The 22,147-nt window shown below is 41.2% G+C and overlaps 2 protein-coding genes across 8 annotated transcripts; one reads left to right on the plus strand and one right to left on the minus strand.

Moving 5' to 3' along the window:
- Nucleotides 1-35: 35 nt before the first annotated feature.
- luc7l (LUC7-like (S. cerevisiae)) lies at nucleotides 36-9,622 on the plus strand. 5 transcript variants are annotated; one of them, XM_014339144.2, is made up of 11 exons: nucleotides 36-268; nucleotides 1,753-1,823; nucleotides 2,946-3,040; nucleotides 4,707-4,805; nucleotides 5,442-5,552; nucleotides 5,683-5,826; nucleotides 5,935-6,111; nucleotides 7,631-7,719; nucleotides 7,800-7,829; nucleotides 7,941-8,102; nucleotides 8,364-9,622. In XM_014339144.2, the coding sequence occupies exons 4-11, from the start codon at nucleotides 4,710-4,712 to the stop codon at nucleotides 8,503-8,505; spliced, it is 951 nt and encodes a 316-aa protein (XP_014194630.1). In that variant the 5' UTR covers nucleotides 36-268; nucleotides 1,753-1,823; nucleotides 2,946-3,040; nucleotides 4,707-4,709; the 3' UTR covers nucleotides 8,506-9,622. The 5 variants fall into 5 exon arrangements, with proteins under 5 accessions (XP_014194630.1, XP_005939608.1, XP_005939607.1 ...); XM_042227565.1 differs by having other exon boundaries at nucleotides 37-268; nucleotides 2,163-3,040; XM_005939546.3 differs by having other exon boundaries at nucleotides 1,753-3,040.
- A 120-nt stretch (nucleotides 9,623-9,742) lies between these two features.
- On the minus strand, nucleotides 9,743-19,628 carry eps8l1b (eps8 like 1b). 3 transcript variants are annotated; one of them, XR_006055263.1, is made up of 19 exons: nucleotides 18,463-19,531; nucleotides 18,227-18,385; nucleotides 17,966-18,115; nucleotides 17,770-17,852; nucleotides 16,439-16,551; nucleotides 16,147-16,193; nucleotides 15,934-16,063; nucleotides 15,755-15,843; nucleotides 15,600-15,674; nucleotides 14,136-14,284; nucleotides 13,210-13,354; nucleotides 12,795-12,826; nucleotides 12,583-12,685; nucleotides 12,311-12,436; nucleotides 12,041-12,194; nucleotides 11,568-11,733; nucleotides 11,291-11,423; nucleotides 10,087-10,593; nucleotides 9,743-10,054 (listed from the first exon to the last, which is right to left on the minus strand). XR_006055263.1 is itself a non-coding variant. In XM_005939548.2 (19 exons), exons 2-19 carry the CDS (start codon nucleotides 18,490-18,492, stop codon nucleotides 10,507-10,509), a joined length of 1,971 nt encoding a protein of 656 aa, XP_005939610.1. In that variant the 5' UTR covers nucleotides 18,493-18,556; nucleotides 19,539-19,628; the 3' UTR covers nucleotides 9,743-10,506. The 3 variants fall into 3 exon arrangements, 2 of the variants coding, with proteins under 2 accessions (XP_005939610.1, XP_042083496.1); XM_005939548.2 differs by adding an exon at nucleotides 19,539-19,628 and having other exon boundaries at nucleotides 9,743-10,593; nucleotides 18,463-18,556; XM_042227562.1 differs by having other exon boundaries at nucleotides 9,743-10,593.
- Between the last annotated feature and the right edge of the window lie 2,519 nt (nucleotides 19,629-22,147).

The following is a 22,147-nucleotide window of genomic DNA, read 5'->3' on the forward strand; positions in this document are numbered from 1 at the left end:
TGGGGACTTCCTGGTTTAGCGAGGCTACAGAATAGTTTCGTCATTTCCCGGATATTGGACGGAAACGGGCGAGTTGAAGAAATAGAGGGAGAAGCAGCAAAAGGAGATGCTTGGATAAATAAATTCTCAAATAAGCCGATAAAACAGAGGAACCGTTTTCAAGTTGATTGACTTTTATCTAACCCCGTCGACGGAAGAACCGCAGTAATGTCTGCCCAAGCTCAAATGAGAGCTTTGCTCGACCAGCTGATGGGAACAGCGAGGGACGGTGAGTTGCTGTAGCATGCTAGCCGAGCTAGCTAGCCAAGATGGAGCCACTGCTGAGGCTGGCTTGTGTTGGCGTGTGATGGACAGAGCTGCATGAATGGATGTACTGCAGAGGGCTGTGGGACAAAGTAACGTTATATTCAGGCAGCCTGTTAAGGATTAATGAGAGGATTTAATGTTTGCATCCAACGTGGCTCATTGCAGTTTAATAGGTTGTAGTTTCCCTTTTATTACTTCTAGGATTTACTAAATTCCTAGCTTGTAATGTGCGTTGGCTAAACGTAGCTACTTGTTGTGGACTGTGAGGCGCCAAGCTAGGATGCATTGGACAGTGTACAAGAATATATTCCTGGCGTTAATTAATGTTTAGTTAATGGTAAACCAGATATCTTCTGTATCCATTTATATAGTTTAATTGGCATAATTTTAACCCTTGTGCGGTGTTCAAGGTTTTCAGTGTTTAGAAAGAGAAAAAATATTCTTCCTTCCTTCCTTGCTTACAATAACGTAACAATGGAAGCTTGCCCCATGTATATCTTGGATAACATATTTTCGGATAAAAATGTTTTTCCACCCATATTTTCTGATAGATTTTTCTTCATTACATTTTGTCACTAAAACCAGTATCACGTTTCTTCATTACTGTGCTCTTACAGGTGTTTTCCATGTATGTCAGTACTGCTTGGATTTGAGATCAAGTATCTTTGCATTAGTCGTCATGGCTGTATTGATTAAATAAAGCGTAATCTCACACCAAACAAGGGTTAAACGATAAACGGACCTTACTTTGCAGTCGGTCTTGCAGGAGTTCTAAAAACAAAATGAAACACTTTTCTAAAGGAACAAAATAATTTAGCACATATACTCGATAATAAAACACTTTCGAGATTAGATTTTATTTAAAAAGAAACGGAGTGCAATACTGTGCTCGTTAATTTTGATTATCGCAGTTATGAGTGGACAGACGTCCTAAATGAAGTGTTTTCTTTTTTAGTAGCTTCCAGCCGTTTGGATACAAACATTAATTGGCAAATAATATAACCCGATTTAGTCCCATAGTTGGGATTAATTGGAAGTGTAATACATTATTACAGCAGCAGATTAGAATAGAATAAATAGATGCAGCATAACCTGTAACATCGGTGCTGTGCAATGTTAGAAAAACATGTATAATACACGCTTGAAGAAGCATAATTTAAATGTATGTATGTGTGTGTAAATATATCAGCTGTCAGGTCTGACTGCAGTTTCTTGCAGCCCTGCCGTTTTATAAATATTTTATTCTGACAGCTGGTTGTGTAAAATTTGAAGCTCTGAGCCTTTTTTTTTTCCTCATTTTTTTTAACAAGTTGAGCTTTAGAGTAAGAGTGAATTTGTGTGGTGAGCTTGTGGGTGTATGTGTGATGAGATATGATATCAAATTCTTCCCATACTTTTGTTGCATACAGACTGAACAATTGTGGCCCCTTTATTTTATTCATTAAGGTTCAGTGTATCTTTGCCAGCCTACATCAATCTGCAAAGGAGTTGCAGAAAAGCCTCATGTTCATCGAGCCGTGAGTCACACATAATTTTTAAAGCTGTTATGGTGAATATCCAAACAATTTGTTTGCCTTCCGGAAGTTATTGTAGCCTTTTTCTTTTTTTTTTCTTAAAAAAAAAAATCACACAAATGGGTAAATCTTCAGTGGCACTAGTATTACTATTTGAAGTAGTATCACACAGCTTGAGCTAAGACGTCTGGTCGCGCTGAGTCCAAACGAGCAGTTTTCCATTACACGTCTGTTTTCAGAAGGCAATTTTAGCAGTCAGTCCACACACACACAAAAAAAAAACAACTTTGCACACAGCATTTACAATCTGACTTGTGTATGACTCCCAACTTCTTACTACAGGTGTGCGCGAGAAAACTGTTCCCATTTATACTTTTCTACAGCGGGTTTAAAATTCTGCAGCTGAGGTCTTGAAGATGCAGAAGGGTACAGTATGTGGTGCAAGTCGCAGTGTGTATAACCTAAATTTTTTTCCTTGGATTTCTTTTGCATCCTTGTTTTGAATTTCCTTTGAATGTTCACAGTTATAAATAAAGGCTTGGCTGGAACATTTGATTTTAAAATTTTAAATCTATTTATAGTCGTAGTGGCCATCTTCCATTTTCTAATGAAAATGATACAGCATTAAGGTAGCAGCTGTACTTGACACGACTTAACTGAAACCTAAATTGTATTATTATAATGTTATGTTACACCGCTCCCAGCCCAATCCTTTGACCCTCATTATAGAGTGGGCGTTGAGCCTTATAAAAAGTTAACTGAGTTGAGGCTCTGATAATAACCCATTTGAGGCTTGGGTAAGGTAAGCACTAAGAATAAGCACAAAGTAACACACACATACAAAGCAACCTTTATTACTGTATTAATACATTAGTATAGTCCAGTAGAGGCACATTTACTCTACTAATGGATACCTGTAATGTTACATTAATAAAGTACAATGAAAACCCTGACAAGCAGCAATATACAAATAGCTTTTACTCATTTGGATAGGTACAAAGTATTTAAATGGAACTGTGGTATATAGTACAATTACATTAATATGTATTGAAGCACTGGATACCTCGCCACTGTTATCGAGTATGTGAGGGCTGTCTCACTGGTTCTTCTTTTGGGCTGTTTCAGGGGATGAGACGCGGCAGAGGGTCAAGTTCACTGACGAACGAGTCTGCAAAAGTCACCTTCTCAACTGCTGCCCACATGACATCCTCTCTGGAACTGTAAGTGAGACAAACTTCAGTTCTGACCCATCCTGAACGCTTTAAAAACTCAGTTCATTTCTAAGAGGTTGGAAAGAAATTTCAGAAAGGAAAAAAAAAAAAAGTGCTATAAGTGTCTAGAGCAGGGCGATATGGCCAAAAATATTTATCACGATATATATTTGAAAATTTGCGATAACGATATAACTGACGATATAATTGATGCGAGACAAAATACAACTCCACAACATTACTAGCGCAAAAAGACAACCTTCCATTTATTTTCACTTAAACAAGAAGCTGGTTTTTATGTACATTAAAGCTTTATAAAAATGTAACAGTGCAAATGCAAATTCCTTGCTGAAAGTTTAACCAAAAGGCATTTCCAGTAGAAATGGGCTGACATATCCTGAGCATAACCATGTATAATATCCACTGAAGTTAAAAAGAGGTGCTTTGCAACATTAAACTGCAGTGTGCAGTACGTATTTTTCGGACCATAAGGTGCACGGGATTATAAGGCACATTAAGCGAAACAAAGCAGTCAGATAAATCAAACTTTATTAAACTCATTCTTCTTGCTTCCTCCACTTCTGTACCATTGATTCATTAATGTTGAATCTCTGGCAGCTGCTCTATTCCCATGTTGTTGCAGTATATTAATGACTAACCTCGTATTGTGGATGGATTATCTCAGTTGTTCATCCTGACTGAAGTTTGGTCCGTTTACAGCATCCTGCCATGCGATTGCATTTGTCTCTAACCATCAGGAACCTTAACGTTAACTTTTATAAGTGGAAAAGTGTTAGCGTTCAGTCCTCCAGCTTCACTGTTTATGTTATGCTAACATAGCTGTGTCGCTAGCGATCACGTAGCACATCATTATATACCAGCTAGCCCAACTTCAGTAACCCTACAAACGTCACTGCTGTTTAGTTTTCTGTCTTCATTTATGTTGGAAGTGATAGCAGAGCTGTACGTTTGAATTTTTTCAGAAATCTCTCAGTCAGAACATGCTATATCATGCTTAGGTAACTAGCGAAACTAGCGAGCTAACTTCCGCTAGCTTCCTGCTAACTTCTAACTCTGTTAAATGTAATAAATTTTGTTTTATGGATGCCTGGAAGTTAAACTTCATAGTTACACCTGGTAAAGCAGCAATGCTGATCGTTTTATTAAAGATGAAAGAATTTAGACAGTTTTTAACGCTCAGTGATGCTGCAGTGTTCGTTTGACCTGAAGCATACGGAGTTTAGGACCCAGATTACTCCCAGATTTAAGAGCATCTTAGTCCGACAAATACGACAATAACGACGGCCGCTTGCATGTTCTGCAAAAAAATGTGCTTTGTCGTGTATCTGACGGACAAACACCAAACCAGTTCCACATCACTGAAGTTGCACCATTTTTACAAACCAAATTCTGGTTCATCTGTTTCACTCAACAATCGGCCATGTGCGTATGAAAACAAAGGCACTGCGCATGCGCGTTTTACTCATATTCTATCGCGATATTTCATTTTCCTATTGTTGCCTAACATTATACCGGTATTACCGTGAACGGTATAATATGGCCCAGCCCTATAAGTGTCTTTAACTTTTGCAGTCTTTTTTTTTTTACATTATCATTTGGTTACGTTTGAGTTTATGCAGCATAACTCATGTCTGTCTGTTTTTTTTGGTGATAGCGCATGGACCTGGGGGAGTGCACTAAGATCCATGACCTGGCACTTCGGGCTGATTATGAAATTGCCTCCAAGGAGAGAGATCTTTTCTTTGAGCTTGATGTAAGTGAGGTTCCTTTTACTAATAATATTATTAATTAATAATAATCTGGAGTGAGTGAGGGACAGGACGTGACTGAACAAACTGCTCTCCATCATGGCCCATTTCACACGCTCCACTCCACACTAACGAGGCAGCAGAACTCCTCCCTTAAAATGATTTAACCCCGCTTTCAAAAAGAATGCTTCAGGAAGTCGTTTTTTTTTTTTTTTTTTAATACCTTCTTGCAGCTGTTTCCCTGATTTATTGTGTGCATATTATTTATTAATGCAAGTTGCACAATCTTAGACTTTTCACTTTTCTTTAACTCATTTTTATGTTTTCTTTGTTTGTTTTTTTTTATCAATGTTGTGCATATTTTAAAAAATTGCTTTTTCTCACGGTTTAAGGCCCTAGGTGTGCGCTTGTGGCACTTTTGCTTTACAATAAACATAGTTAAAGAGTACTACTTGTATTCTTTATCGTGCTGCTGTAACACAATAATTTCCCTTGTGAATGAATAAAGTGTCTATCTGTCTTGCAAGTCAGCACCATTCATGCCAAAAGCGTTTTTGAAATGATGCAAGTGCAAATCAAAACATTTGTACTTGCCAAGTAGTGACTGCTGAGTGTGTTAATAAAAGGTGTTGCTCCTACAGGCAGTGGATCACCTAGAGTCTTTTATTGTGGACTGTGATCGGAGGACAGAACTGGCCAAGAAGCGCCTGGCTGAGACCCAAGAAGAGATCAGTGCAGAGGTGGCAGCAAAGGTGAATGATGCAACATTTTTATGCTTGATAAAGTCTGGCTTTCCTTATGCAACATCCAGTGAACCCTGTCAGTGTGTTTTTTCGCTCAACATAACCTGTTGTCTCTTGTGTTGGTGTGGCTGTTTTGTAGGCAGAGAAGGTGCATGAGCTAAATGAGGAAATAGGAAAGCTCCTGGCCAAGGCTGAACAGCTCGGAGCTGAGGGCAATGTGGATGAGGCTCAGAAAGTCCTGCAAGAGGTGGAGAAGGTCCGCACGAAGAAGAAGGATGCAGAGGTAAGGAGTGAGCTCTTAGAACTTCGAGCTTGTGGTGCTTTCCGTCTCTTAATTTTCTGAACTTCTGACACCTCGCTGCCTCTTTTATTCCCTCTTGAACTATTTCAGGAAGAATACAGAAACTCCATGCCAGCCTCAAGCTTTCAGCAGCAGAAGCTTCGGGTGTGTGAGGTGTGCTCTGCTTACCTTGGTCTCCATGACAACGACCGTCGTTTGGCTGACCATTTTGGTGGGAAGCTTCACCTCGGCTTCATTCAGATCAGAGAAAAACTGGACCAGCTAAAGGTGTGTATAACTTGTTTACAGCCAACTCGTAAAAACATGAGTGACATGGTGCTGAATACTTGCTAGAAAGGGAGGATGATGTAAAGGCTTTAGATATGTTTGTTTTGACTTAGAGCTGGGCGATAGAACGATAACGATATGTATCGCGATATAACTTTTACTCGATAGAGAAATTAAGCTATCGCGATAGACCTCGCCGCTCTTGTCCTCTTAAAAAAAAAAAAAAAAAAAAAAGGTCAGCCAATCCAAATTAAGTAGCGCAGAGCCGAACCAATCACAGCCGCAGCGTCACGTCGCGTGACTTGTTACGTACAGCACAAGTGCCAAGCCGCACGTGTGTTTGTTTGGGAAGCAGCCAGCGCGTAATGGAGGAAATGAGTGTGCCGACTAGAAAAATCAACCGAGCGTGACCGAAGAGAAAACAGATGATGGTTCCAACGCCGGAGAGATTGTCGAACGGAAGAGCCATAGAAGTTCCGTAGTGTGAAGGTATTTCGGCTATTTCAAGTCTGACAAAAAACAGAGTAGCGTGCACTGTAAATTGTGCCGAAAGCAAGTCTGGAAATACAATAAACTGGTGCATGCGTCACACTGTGCGCCACGTTATTGTTTCGGTGAAATGAATTTCTACAATACTGTTACTGTTAATTCTACTCTCTGCAGTGTTTAAATGCTTACATATACACACAGTTACTGTCCCTCCACACATACGACTCGGTTCTGCTTCTATGCCCCAGCTTTGTTTACTTTTTCCCACCGAGGCTTCTAGACTTCTGATTGGCCAACATTTCTGCACGGTTAGGAATCTAGCGCCACCTGCTGCTTTGGCATGTTCATAGCAGCGTTTTCCTTCATTTCTGCCTTTATGTGTGGACGGGATTATTTTTTAAAACGAAAACGGAAAATCTCCGTTTTCAAAAATACCCGTGTACGTGTGGACGTAGCCTCAGTCTCTGACTGGAAGCGCTAATTCGTCATTCGGCTTTTGTCAGACTAAAGTAACTGTTAAAACTGTTTGAAAAGCTCAGCTATACAACAAGGAGAGATTGAGAATTTCCTTTTAGTTCTCAGTTTATTTGATATTGACAAAAGTTAGTCAGTTTTGTCTGTTCTTCTGTAAAACAAACTAAGATTTATTTTTAGAATTAATATTTTGTTTCTAAGTGGAATTGACAATTTAGTCTGTTTCGTTTGTTCTATTTTGAAACTTAAACGCTTTAGCGGCTGCCTTTTGTGTAGTTTGCAATATTTGCCTTTATTTATCTGAAAAAGTCTCATGTTCCTTAAGTACATCTACCCTGTTGAACTTATTATGGGAAATAAATATTTAAATAAAAACAAGCTGCTGATTATTTCACATTTTACTTGTGAGCAACGGCACATTTAAATCTTACAAATATAGTTATTTGGCTTATATCGTGATAGATATCGTTATCGCCTGAAATGAAAAAACATATCGTGATATGAAAAAATCTCATATCGCCCAGCTCTATGACTTATCTAATTATATTTTTATCAGAAAACTGTGGTCGAGAAGCAAGAGAAGAGGAATCAGGAGCGCTTAAAGAGACGAGAAGAAAGGGAGAAGGAGGAAAGGATGAGGAGGAGGTGAGTGCCGATGTTAAAATCCCGATGACATTTACAGCAGTGCGTGTTTTACTGTTTAACTCTGTGGTTTTATTTTATAGGACAAGATCAAGAAGCAGAGAGCACAGAAGGTAAGGAAGCTCCCTCTTCTGTCTGTCAGTTCATTCGTTCCAGTCTTTTATGAGTCCGATTTGTTCTGTTCAAGTGAGCTAATGAAATATGCTGTCTGCTGTCTTTGCCAGGTCCCGTTCTCGTGACCGCAGAAGGAGACGCTCACGCTCTTCGTCACGAGACAGGCGCCGTTCCCGCTCACGCTCCAGGGAGAGGAGGAGACGGCATCGCAGCCGATCCCGCTCACGCAGCCGAGGACACCGTCACAGCCACGAGCAGAGCTCCAGACACAAGTAAACACAGACGAAAACCCTTATTAATCTATACTCCCGTGAAAGAGAATTGAGCAAACACATGGAGATCTGTGGGATACTGATTGCGTCGCCTCAGTGAAAATAAAAGGAAACAACAATTACATGGGCTTTTTTTGAGCCCTTTATCCAGCTTCAAGCTTGTGTTTTGGCATTTTACACATACAATCCTTCTCTTTTTTTCAACTGCTCTGTTGTATTTGTGTTACTAACCTGAATATCTCAAATCGTTTTGTCGCTCAGGTCGTCCAGAGATCGAGAGCGCTCGTCCAGGGACCGTGACCGCTCATCCAGAGACCGGTCACGGGAGCGAGACAGAAGGGATGGTATGAACGGCAGGTCGGACTCGCGCAGGGCAGACGACAGAGACGTGGGGGACCTCTGAAGACCAAACTCCATCCATGACCACAACACCACAGCCTCCTCCCGTCTGTCCATTTATAATATCCTAATGTTAAACACTTTGCCTCGACACCCCACCCCTCTGTTTTCCCGCCTGCCTCCTTTCTTTGCTTTAGTGCAGCCAGAGTGCACACATACTATCAAGTATAGAATTGAGTTTTTTTGTTTAGTTGGGTTTTTTGTTTTTTTTTCGTTTTTTTTTTTTTTATAGCATCAGATACATCAGATTTTTGGGGATTTGGCAGGTTATTGGTCAGTAGTGGAGTGTACTCTTAATACCCACATCTGTAACTCGGTGACTTGTCTGTATCCAGTCCATCCCTCGTCTTGTTACTGCCCTGAAATGTGTCCACTAGAAAAGGCAAACTGATCTGCTGGACTGGAGCATAAAAATGTAACTGGTCCATGTTCTTTTTATTATTATCTGATGGTCTTTTGATAAAAAAAAAAATCTGTCTGTAAATATATTCTAGGCTGACTAATTGTCTGAAAAAGCCTAGTCTTGTCAAGTAGTTTCTTGGTTTTTTTTCCCCCCTCCTCATCTCCCTCCTGAGACAGCGAAAAGATTTCGTTTCGCTGTCTCAGTGCAGTTCTCGAATGTCTGTCCACATAATGGTCCTCAGTACTTAGTTCTCTAAAACCCACTTAAAGTTTTACATTCAAAGGTTTTAAAGATGTTAGCATTAGTATCCGACTTGCCTCCCTTTTTTGTCTTTTTTTTATTATCATAAGTGATCAGGTTACAGGTGACTTTCTTCAGTATAAGTGAAATCTTCTGATCTATATTGGTGGCAAGTCTCTTTATCATTTCTTTCTATCTTGATTTCTTTTTAACATACTGCAAATAAACAATATCTTTAGAATTTGTGTCAGCATGTGAAGCAGTAGGTTCAGAAATGATCAAGTTCAGATCTACTTACCTTTAAGTGAAAAATTTAAACATTTTTTTGGCCCAACTTGAACAGATTTCTTTTCCATTATGATTAAATGCAAACAGATTTTAATGGATGCACTGCTTTACCTAATGTGTGAAGTCATATCTGTTTGTTCTGCTGGAAACCTTTCTTTAAAGTCTCAATAAAAAAAGAAAAAAAGCACCATTTGGAATTTAATTGTGTGTTGAATTGTGTTGACAAGGTCGTGTCATTGTTAAGATGTGATAATAATGGCTGAATTTTTACAAATGTGTATTACAAAGATAAATACATTTCATTTAAGTTAATTAGGCAGAGAAGAAGACAGCTGTTACACTAAAATGAACATGCATTACAAACGGGGCACTGCAGTGTTAAAATATTTAAAGGGGATCTCTTACACTCATTTCCATTTTTAGATTTATTGCGTTCTACTGGAGAACCACTGCAAGATTCACAGCTCAGATTAATTCTTATTTTTTTATACTGGGCCTAAGTCCAACACCTCAATTCATCCTGGAACAAACCACTAGTTCCGTTTCCCCTCTCTTTAAGCCAGCCTTCTTCTGATTGGCTGGCCCTTGCAACCAAAGGGTTTAAACAGCCCGAGCTGTGTACCTGAGGAGCTGTGTACCTGAGGAGCTGTGTACCTGAGGTGTGTCATATTTGCACCACTGTACAAAGCCAAGAGTAGAAAAAACATTCCATAAAAATTGGTGGAGGCCTTTGAAATCTGACCTTTTGACTCCTGGTTTACTTGTACGTGCTCCGATCGCTGTTTGAAACTGTGTCCATGTTTAATATGAGCATCCACAAAAAACACTAACTGTACATATATGGCATAAAATAAGGAAAAGCAAAATCAGTCCCCTTTAGTTTGCACGGCACCTTAAATTCCTACGTCTCATATTGCTGACAGAAAGCTCGGTTTTAACATCAGGTAATAATACCGTAGTGACCCTCATGCCGTGATTTAATGTTAGATAGTCAAGTCACTGCCACATGTTCGGTCTCTGGGGACGGGAAAACAGTCCTTCATGTAACGCTCTTCACAATGTGGACGCTGTTCCTCACAATGTACTGCTCTCCAGCTTCAGATCAACCTTCATTTTCTGTTTCTCCATGACTGCCTCCAGCTCTGTGGCCCTTCTGGCATCCTGTAAAAAGTAGAAATCAATTTAGACTGTGTAGCAATGAGATGAAAAGCATCAGCTGTTTACAGTAATTTGAACCTCAAGCTACTGAGTTCAGGTCATTCCATCTCAAATTACTGTGAGCCTTCTGCTCAACGCTGAAGGTTTTTGTGAAATCCATATACGTAGAATACATTTCAAGATGTTTTTAAATGGCCTGTCAGCACGTTTCCAGCATGTTTCTTTCACACAAAATATGGGACGAAGTTTGGACGTCACAAAAACTAGAGATAAACGTCGATAAAAGCCTAAAAAATGATGCTGGCCTTTCTTACCAAAATAATCCAAATACCAATGTAAAATTTGTCACACATACAAATGCATTTTTAATGTCTCTTAATCTTTTCCTGAATTATAAGAGTCTTCCAGGGTAATCTGGATGGCACGTGGGACTTGAAAATAAGAATTTTGTTCTGTTTGGATTAGACTGTCTGCTGATCCGAATGTATCATATGTCCTCAGTCCAGCATGAAAGGTAAAAGATGAATGAAAATATGTTAAAAGTAAGTAATTTTAAATCACTGATTACACTCGTAATTGTGTTTTTGCATCCTGCCAAAAATGATCATGTTTAGTTTTCCTAAAACCAATAAAAATGTTAATATTGAAGGCTTTGATATAGCTTCCCTTTAAAAGATATAGCTGTTCTCTTTTCGCTTACCTCTAGCAGTGATTTTTGCACAGCGAGCTGACTGTACACTCTGGCACCCTCCTCTGGAATCACAGCTTTCAGCTCTTCTTTGTTGAGAGAGAACAGCTGGGCGCCTGTCAGCACACCCAAACATGACACTGTCCTGAGGGACACAAAACATAATGGACTTCAGAGGATACTCCGGTGGAGCCGCTGCGTTCATCCATGTAATGGCAAAACGCACGTGTAGAGCCAGCATTCCCTGCTTATACACAAAACGTGGTTTATCCGGTCTGCGGTCACTTACGGTTTGCTGAAGCCCTTCCCTCTGAGCCACTCAGCCACCTCCTCTGGAGGAGAGTGGTAGTCAAGGGGGAGGGAGGTGTCAGCAGAGCGAGGGATGACGAGGGGTTTGTTCATATTGGACTTTCCATTCGTCAGTCTCTGGAGCAGCTCATCATTTACCAGCGTGACTGAAAAGTTTGGAGTTTAAAGAGGTAACGGTCACTTTCATGCTCAAATAATAATATAAATGCAGGACTCAGTGGAGGAAAGACATAGCTCAAAAGTGCATCTTAAAACATGAGAACGTGGTTTAAATCCAAAATAATGAACCCATAATTAGGTGACTTATGAGAAGCCTATCACTGTGCTTTTTTGTATCTTTTTTTTGGTTATAGAACTTTTTTAAATAAATCTTATATTCACCTGTTAGGCAAACGTGCAAACCGCTACACAACAGAGCCACAGTCTAGGACACATAAAGTTGTAGTCCGTTACCTTTGTCATTGTCCTCAACAGCTTGCACATGCTGGTTGTATGATGGTAAGCTGTGTGGGCGCTGTGGGGAGTGGGTGGGGGTGGTTTTGGGAAGAGCAGGGGGGGTGGGTGGGGCAAGAGTGACATTCTTGGAAAGTGGAGGCGCAGCTGGAACCTGAAGGAACGTGGAGTGAAGAAAAAAATGAGTTTGCTCTGATGGAATGATCAGATGAGAGCTTGTGTGTTTCACACGTGCATGCATGTGTGTGGGTGTCTTTTTTGCCGTCTTACACTGGGGGGGTTGTTGTGGACAGGGCTCTCTATGTGAGCCATGGGCTCCAGGATGTTGAAGGGGACGAAGCCGACCTGGTTAAACCGATTGCGACACTTCCACCAGCGCTTGGATGACTCGATCACCTGTCAGACAGAGAGGGTTGCGGTCAGGGAGAGGGCTGTAAAGTGTATCAACAACTGCAAATAGCTTTTGTCAAACAACGAATAACAGGACTTTTATGATGGTTCCTTGAGTGCGCCATAAAATGACTTGCTTCACTGTGTGTTACCTCCAGTGTCTCCCCCTGCTGCACTGAAAGCTCACTGCTGTTCCTGGCAATGAAGTCATAACTGCAGCAGTAGAGTCTGTCAGGCCCCGGTGGGAGTGAATTTCTGACCAAACGAGAGAAAGTTTGTTTTTATTTAGTCAAGGTCAAAACAAACAAACAACAACAACAAGAAAAACAGCAGTTCATTGATTTATGTCTTGTAGATGACTTACGTGTCATCGTTTGGTGGCTGAGGTGGTTGTTGCTGTTGTGGGAGCAAAAAAAAAAAAATAGACAAGTGAAGACAACACAAGTTAGCACAAAATGCACAAAGTATGTAGAGAAATATAATGTCAGTGTATATCTGGGTAAGACTGACTGCATTAAAGTTTGAGAAACTAAGGTGTTATTAAAAAAACAAAGAACTAACTGTGAACCTTATACAGTTTTTAGCAGGGATGGACAGAAATGTGAGCTGACCTGTCAAAAAGCGGAAAGTGTATCTCCACTGTTTACTGTACGTAAGGTTTATTCATGCGTTAGTATCTTAAACCCCTGTGTTGTCCTTTTACACACTCATCCATAGTTCTTGTTTCCACTGATCTACGATTAATGACTTCTAAATCACGTTATAGAAGTATTCCACACCTCTTGTTTTTCTCGAAGGGCTTCGAGTTTGTGCTGTGACTCGACCGGATCCTCCCAAACCTGCCCGTCAGGCTTCAAGGCTTCTGGCTTCCAGCCATCAAAGAACACTGGGGTGTATGGAGCTACAGGCCCACGCAGCTGAGACCTGAGAGAGCAGAACAAGTCACTGCCTTGGCCTTCAATGAGCTCAACAACCAAAACTATGATTGTTATTCAAGCAGTTTTCATTGATGGAAGTTATGACATTGGATTTTCCTCTTAAAGCTTGCTTACAATATTAAATATAATAGGTCTTATGTACATTTGACAGCTAATCCATCGGTTCCCTTTTCTTAACATGAGAAATCAATAAATCCCAAAATGCCTTAAGTGGATTTGTTATGCTTTTTATTATATAAATACTGTCACAATGGAGCCTGATGGAGGGTCCTGTTAAACATCAGAAGAAAGTTTTGTCTTAAAGTAAGGGGACCCTCACCCCATGAGCTGAAACTGAGGTGCTGTGACAAAAGACCGAAGAAGACAGATAGGGATTGCTTTGTAGTCTTTCAGTCCAAGAATAAAAATATGGAACTGGATATGAGCAAAAAAACATCCCTTTTAATCTCCTGTCTCAAAAAATCTGCTTATTTCAAAACGCAGGTAAAACAAAGGATTTCAAGAGAAACGAAGTACAAAAATATTGCTTGGTTGAAACAAAGATGTTGCTCTTCAGCAGATAAAATCTTCAGTGAACCCAAAAATGTAAAAAGGTGTCACATAACTATCAACAGAGGCAAAATGCTCCCTTTCCACAGCCTCTGGCCAGAGTCGAGCTTGATACAACACCAAGACTGGAAGTTTTTAATGTGCTGCCTTTTTAGATTTCTGGAAAGTAAAACACCAGTTTCACAACTAGTAAGAGACAGACAAGCATTGATACCGACCGAGGGTGTGTCCAGTTGGGTCCCAGCGACGTCCAGAGCTGCCTCTCCTCCTCAGTCAGGGTATCTTGTAGAAGGGACACAGCAGAGCTGGTCAGGGCAGGACTGGATATGGCGGCTCCAAAAGCTGGTCCTCCTGTTGTTTTTACCATCTGTGCAACATACAGATGAGAAAAAAATCAGTGTGTCTTTTATCCTTTCTTCCTCCCCTCACCCACAAGTGTTCGCAGCAGATGGCTGAACCTCCCTGAGCCTGGTTCTTAAAAGGCAGTTTTTCCTTCTTACTGTTGCCAAAGTGCTTTTTCAAAGGGGCCAAGTTATTGTTGGGGTTATATCTATATTATTATAATTTCTTTTCCTTCAATATGAAACGCATTAAGGCAGTTGTTGTTGGGATTGTTTGGCATTATATAAATTAACCTGAACTGATGTTCCCACGTCTGCTGTAATGGATCTGGCATTCAAAGTCTTAACAATTGCTGATGGTTCTAGCAAACCGCAACAACAATACCGTCCATCCTTCTGCCTGATAGCCGAACATCAAACCACAGATGTAACAACAAATGCAAAAAAACTAATGGATACATCTGCACACAAAAGCCAAAGCACACAAGAAGAAGCACACGCACGTCTTTGAGAGACAAGGCTGCGTGTTCCCATTCAGGTGTGTCAGTTTACACGAATCAAACACACCCTTTTCACCCTATTTGATTCATACTGGAGTGGAAAAATTAAAGCACATACTTTGAAATATTTCTTTCATTTCTGCTAACTCACAGTGTATCATGATGAGTGATGTTGATACTTTAATGAAGGGCATTGGACATTTCCATGAAATCAAAGTAAATAAATGATAATCTAAAGGCACTTGATTTCTAAAAAAGCAGCCACGAATGGCCCACCTTTTTTCCCAGATGGAACTTACCAACGTCCTAATTTAAAACAGGCGTCGAGGGACAACAAAGTGGCCTTTCTAGTGTCGAGACAAGCTCAAATCTAAACCAAATGTTTGAGAGGTATGCACCAGCAACCCCTGCCCGCATACAAATACAGCCAAGGAAACTGCGTAGATCAAACAAATGCTGCATTTTTTGGTGATTTTCAATCAGGCCGCTGTGCAGGGAACTGCCCTGTGTAAACACTGAATAGAAGCTGTAGCTTCTGACAACATCACTTAACTACTCTGAAGACTTTCCATTATTTTGACATGACACATGCTTACAGTTCTGCACTGATGTCCACTAACATCAGGAACAAAAACGCTGCCTGATTGGGCCGTCAAGCAGAGAATGTGTCTTTTGAATCTAGGCATTTACCCCCAGTTGACTTTGCCCCCGCATGGCATTACGTGTCACACGAATTTATTCGAAGAGGTTGGTCATGCTCCCCTGCAGTGAAAGACAACACCTCATATTTACAGCAATAGCAACAACAGTTGCTGAGGTAGAGTTTATAGCCCTGACTCACCATATCCAGAGGCTTGAACACATGGTGAATGAGGTCCTCTGAAGAAGGATTGGTGATGGTTGATTTCAGGCGAGCCTGAGAAATAAACAGAGGCGATGAATATGCAGCTGCCACGAGTAAGCAAATAATGAGGCTGGACTTGATGGTATACATACCAAGAGGCTGAAGCAATATTTGAATTTCTGGAAGATATCAACGAATTCCCCATCTGGTGGAGGGCGAGCCTTTGTGGCGAGTAGCTCGTCTGTTGTTTGGGAACAAAATATAACAGCAGTTGATGAATATGTTGCTTCGAACTAGAGAAACTGGAGAAATCTATGCATCTCCCTCTTACCTTCAGCGCTTTGCTTTTTACTTTTCTTCTTCTTCTTCTTTCTTTGGTTCAGCACCGTCGCAGCTTCAGCAGTCTGCTGCAGCTTGCCCATGAAGGCCTCGATTTCGTCGAAACAGTGATTAAGGATCCCCTGAGGAAAGAAGAATTGCCTTCGTTACGTGAAAAGCAGCCAAAAGTGGGGACAAAAGACACAAAAGAGATGAGCTGGCTTACCACTTCTCTCTCTGCTCGCAGGAAAGAGATATCAGGTCCGCCATTTGCTGTCGTGAAATAGAGCAAGGGACTCAGTTTATCCATGTTCATTCATCTCTGCACTTCCCAAAGCCGCCCTCTCACAAATACAAGCTGACAAAGCCATCTCTGTGCTCTGGAGAGACGTTTGCCTCGAATACCTGACGCTTCTCTCCTTTCCTCCTGCTCACTTTCCCAACCCTTCTGAATAATTCTGAAGCACTACTGAACAGGCATGCATGTGGAAAAAGAAGTCTTCTATGTTTTTTCTTACCTCTGGGTCCAGGGTAAGGTGGAGGGTTGACAGGTGGGGGATTAGGAGCATGCAGCACAGGAGGACTTGGTATGTTATAGGGGTCGAACATATCTCCTCCACTCTGAGAAAGCCTGCGGGGCGAGAGGAGAGATTCAGTGCTTCTCCCACAACACGGCACTACGGGTTAAAAGGTGATAACAGTGTTTTTGTTGATGATGGTGCAGGTGTACACTCAGCGCCAGCAAATGAGACGCCCTTCAGCAAGGGCTCAAGAACTCATATTAACAAGCTCACATTCAATGCCGTAACAGCAGCATCCTCTTGGTAAGAGCTCCAAACAGCTCTATGAGCGCAGTGCACAACGCAGCGCCTCTAAGATTTAACCCTTTCCCTTATAAAGAAGACATCTGATGACCTCCCCAGCACTCTTAACGATGGGTTTTGACACCTCAGTATATATAAATAAAGATGTGGTTTTATGACCAGTAGAACAGTTTCCAGGTTTTTCCAAGGGTAGCTGCGTAAACAGGGACCACTCTCACTAACTTCTAATGCAAACCCAGTCATTTTTGTCCAATAAGCAGGTCTGAAATATGCTTAGTTCAAAAAGGAGCTTTAAAGGTTACTCCCAGTAGGCTTACAAGGGCTAAAGAGTTAATCCTCCAGCCCTTATCCAACCATGAAGAAAGAGTGAACATCCTAATTTTGCATACTCGTTTCCACGCTAAACACAAACACTTTACATTAGCAAGCAATAAAAACAGTGAGTCCGCTTTGACTTTTTTATCCCAAAAAAAATACAAGTAACCTAACAGTGATGACTTCACTTTTTTAGAAATTTTAATTAAATTCTGATGTAAATACAAAAGGCTCCTGCTGTGTCTCTTACCACATGTCTCTGCCCTTCACGTGTCCTTTAAAGAGAAATGTTCTCAAAGCCAGATTATGCCCAGAGCCTTCGCCTCTGTTCCCTTTGCCTTCTCTACTCGCCGTCACAATGGCCTTGCTATCTCTGTCACACCTTCTTAAGTTATGTAGAAACCGGTAGAACGAGTCTTTTGCTTGCTCTCGCTCAGCTGTTTATACTGTTTGTCCTCCCTCTCTCTGCCTCCACACAGGTGGATGGCAACACAAAGCTGCTTTGACTCAGTGGAAAAATGTGACATAATGACAACGACGGCGAAAATCAAACTGCTTTAAATGGGATGTGGGTCTGAGTTTCCTTTTTTGTGGCTGCCAATTAAACTCCGCCCATGCAATGTGATTGTGAACACAGAAGCGTGCTCTCCCATTAAAACCGTGCCGAGAAATGCACTTTCGTGGGTGCGTGATTATGACAGTCACTGTACCTGTGGTCATCAGGGGGCAGCTTACTCTTGCTGGCGGTGGAATTCGAAACTGCCAACGTGACTTCGTCGCAGATTTGCTCTGCCTGTTTAAAATGACAAAATGTAAGTGGCATCACTGGTAAAACCTGATGCAAATAGACCCTATGACTCATCCAGGACAACACTTGGGGAAACTCCTCGCGCCGTCAGCACTCACCTTCACCGTTTCACAGTTAAAGAAGTGAATGTCTGGCTTCTTCTGATCTTCACCTTGGCAGACTAACATAAGGAGGGATGGGAAGTGTTTTTCTGTGTTAACAGCTTCACAGCGGAAGATGGATCTGAAGGCGTAGCTCTCCAGCTCGTCCTGCAAGGGCAAATAGAACTGATGGTCATTGTGGATGCAAATATGTGTGGTATTTCACAGCTGAGCACATTTAAATCTCTTCATCATCCACTGAGATGCGCCTGCCCTCACCTGACTCTGTACGTCTCTGAGATAAATGCCCCCTGCTCCCACATCCAGGTACATCTGTTGACTCCATAGCTTTTTATTTTGAGCCAGGAAGGAAAGACGGTTCTGAGCTTCCTCAACGTTCCGCACTTCCCCATTCTGCAGCGAGAACGTCAGAAGGTGCTGCAAAGTAATGAGGAAGAATGAGCACATGAGGAAAAATGCACGATAAAAAACATCACTCAAGGGAAGGCACTCACTGTGACGATATGTCGAGTGATGTTTGTCATGTTTTTTCCACTCTGTCAGCTGGAGATGTGTAAGATAAAGCAGCTTTCCTAAAAAATCACAGACCTAGAAGAGGAAGCAGAATACCAGGACCACTCAGAAACACCTTCTGGACAGAGTTACGAGTGACATTTGTAGATGGAGAGAGGAACGATGGTGTTGCTTTAACAAGTTATCAGCAGCTCCTACTTCCTAAAGCTAAACAGACTTACTCACAAAAGAAATATCCTCATTCAAATGTGCCCTGCCCCTCCCCTTTTCCAGCTTACGTCTGTCTATCCCAGCTCTGCTTCAGTAACACAGGATTCTGGTGAGTGAGTGACTGAGCGAGCGAGCCGCCCGACCTGTCTGGTAACAGTTCAAAGTATGATACCAACCTCTCTGTTTCTCAGTGACCACTGAACAAGCGTCACCGGCATCAAAGACAGCAAACACTTGGTATAACTCACATGGTGTCACTTAAAAACTCTGCCCACAAAAAAAATATCACTTAACCTCACATTTATGAGCACTCAGTGCCAGCCTGGTCTTGCACGAACATATAGTGTGGCATTTCAAAATGAACACTGGGACAGTGCGGTAAGCATGATGATTTGTGCACAAACTATAAGATAAAGTACTGTTTTAAATCAAGGAAACATTTCTACATCTAAACAAAGCTTTACTTTGCATCCATCCAATATGTTTTTACAAAATATATTCTATGTGCGCAACTTAACTGTATAGATTTGACAGAAAGAGCTGTGGTCTTGTTGATGTTAGGTAAGAAGAGTAAGACAATCATGCCAGGTTAAGTCAGAATTAAGTCAAGTGTCCATGGTGCTTTTGATTTTAGTACATTTTCATAAGCAAACCTTCAAAATCTGATGACAAATACTGAATTACTGGTGAATGTTTGGTTACACCTTCATAAATTACTATGAGTATCCAAGAAACCTATACAACATACAACAAAATGACTTACCATACTCATCTAAATGTATTTGAGAGTCAAATAATCAAAGACCTGAGATGTCAGAGACTGGAAATACATGTCAAATCAGCTTACCGTAACTTAGTATACTTCCAGTGCCTGGATCTTGAGGTTAGCAGAAACCAAAACCTGTCTCGAGCCTTAGTGTGACTAGAGGTATCTTACTCACCCTGAGGTATGAAAGCCTTGACAAGCAGAGGTGTGTCACACTGTGGAGTCCCGCCCAGTATTTCACCCCACCTTAAAGATAAAAATATATATTTGTTTCTCTCTCCTGTACACCTACAAGTGCATTCCACACAGGGAAATGTAAAGGTTAAAATGTTGGAAGATAAAGTTGGTGAACGGTGACACAGAGTGAGTGGGTGAAAATAAATGCTCAGAGGCCTGAACTGAACCTAGTCGCTGTGCCACTGGAGTGGGCTGCCACGGAGAGTAACGGGGGGAAGGGAGGTCCATGCAAAGGTGCAGTGTGCAGGAAAATAAAACAAACCAGAGATTGATTAGCTCAGATAATTTTTCATAGTCAGTACTTGAAGCAAATTGTGGGGTGGAAAGGTTTTTGGCTTCTGGGAGGAACATGCAAAAAGAGTTCGAGAAGGACAAATGAAACGTGTAGAGCTGCTGTTTCAGGACCCAAAGAAATCAGACAATTGAGAAATCACTGACACAGTTCTGATGGGATCAAAGGGCCAAAAATCTTTATCTTTTGCTGTTATGGGAAATTTCTGATGAAGTCAGAATTTCTGCAAGTGAAGATTTCGGGAGTTATTTAGTGTGCTTAGCAAATGGAGGGGAAGTAGAGCTGTGTATTCTGTTGATAGGTTATGCAGCTGGCAACTGCACATGTACATGTACATATTACAGAAGTTGTCATAAGACTCTATTCAAGCCCATTAAAAGTAGACCCGATGATTCAACAGAACCACCTATAGCAGCAGTAACCTGAAGTAATCCTTTTCTGTGTGACTTTATCGTTGTGGAGGAAATTCGGCCCACTTCTCTTTACAATGTTGCTTCACTTCACTGGAGTATTGAAATGAATTCACGTACAGCTTTTTAAGTTGCTGCCACAGCATTGCAATCAGGTCTGTACTTTGACTGGGTCATTACAACACCATGATTCTTTTCTTTTTCAGCCATTCTGTTGTAGATTTGTTGGTGTGCTTGGGTTTCATCGGCCTTAAATTAAAGTTTCTGTGCCGAGCTTTAGCTGCAAACTCAAATCATCACCCGTCCACCACCATGCTTGACAGCTGGTATGAGGTATTTGTGATGATATGCTTAGTTTCCTCCAGAAGGTGGTGCTGTGCATCCTGGCCAAACATCACCACTTTCATCTGTCCAAAGGATGTTGTTCCAGAAGTCTTGTGGTTTATTTAAATGCAACTTTAAAAAGAAGCCTTTCTCCACTGTGCAACTGTACTTTCATGAACTTCAACATTTAACATGCTAACCGAGACCTCTAGGGTTTGAAATGTAGCTCTTGGGTTTTTCTTTTCTTGGACAGTCTAACCTTGGGGTGAATTTGCTGTTATGTTCACTCCTGGGAAGGACTGGAGAAGCATTATTGTTCCACACCAGAAAACCGGAGAGGTCCTCCCACTTGCCGAGCAGCCGAGCGTCAAAAAATTGCATTTGATTAACAACACCTGCTGCTTTTTTACCATCTTATTTCCTGTGAAAAATGATAACCACGAAGGCCGATTTCAATATTTCACATTTTTGGAATTTAATTAGAACATAAAGATTATTATTTCACACAATCGAAAGAAGTGTGTGTGTGTGTGTGTGTGTGTGTGTGTGTGTGTGTGTGTGTGTGTGTGTGTGTGTGGGTAAAGCTTTCACCTAGATTTTAGCGATTTGAGCCTGGATTGCGCACATAACAGGCAGAGCCTTAACTCACCACTGACACGTGTTCATGTATGATGCCAGGTAGATGGTTAAAATCCGAACACGTGGGGAAATACCACTTTATCCAGGTTAAGTTGTTACCTTTATGTTTGCCACCACTAAATCTTTTGTCTCTGCTCAGTTTTCGCACTTTTATCAAAATAAGAAAATAAAAGAAAACAAAGGAGGCGGAGGCTGATGCAACAGTCTCAACATGGCTTTTACAGCCTACTGGGATTAGAACTTCGTGCCCGTGAGTGGTTGTAGCAGCATTGTTATTGTTCAGATTATATAGTTAATAGATTTAAATTCTACTCTGAGCGAGGTGCGACATTTTTCTCACGCGTACAGACGCACACAATGCCACGTATGCCGGCTTGGAAGTTTTAAATAGAGCTGTCTAGTATCACTCATAAACTCATAAACTACAAATCTACGCGTTTAGAAATAGTTAGGCGTATTAATTAATAATTGATAAATACCTTGTGATACAAACAAAGTCCGTGTAATGGAAGAGGTTCTTGAAATAGTTTTTCAATTGTCCATAAACCAAAGTCGAGCTTCAACCTCACCAACTTCAGTCTCCGCCCCCACCTCTCTATTGGAGGATAAAGTGGGACTTGTCTTGTCAATTACTGTTATGAATTATGACACCCCACTTGTGAGTTCCTCTGAGAAACCCACCTCATCCCTTTAAATCAAACATGTACACTGTGCAATCATGCATCACCCAACCACACACACACACACACACACACACACACACACACAGACACACACACACACACAGA

The sequence above is a fragment of the Haplochromis burtoni genome, unplaced genomic scaffold, assembly GCF_018398535.1.
Source record: "Haplochromis burtoni strain Fernald_Lab_line unplaced genomic scaffold, NCSU_Asbu1 Contig_268, whole genome shotgun sequence".
NCBI lineage: Eukaryota > Metazoa > Chordata > Actinopteri > Cichliformes > Cichlidae > Haplochromis > Haplochromis burtoni.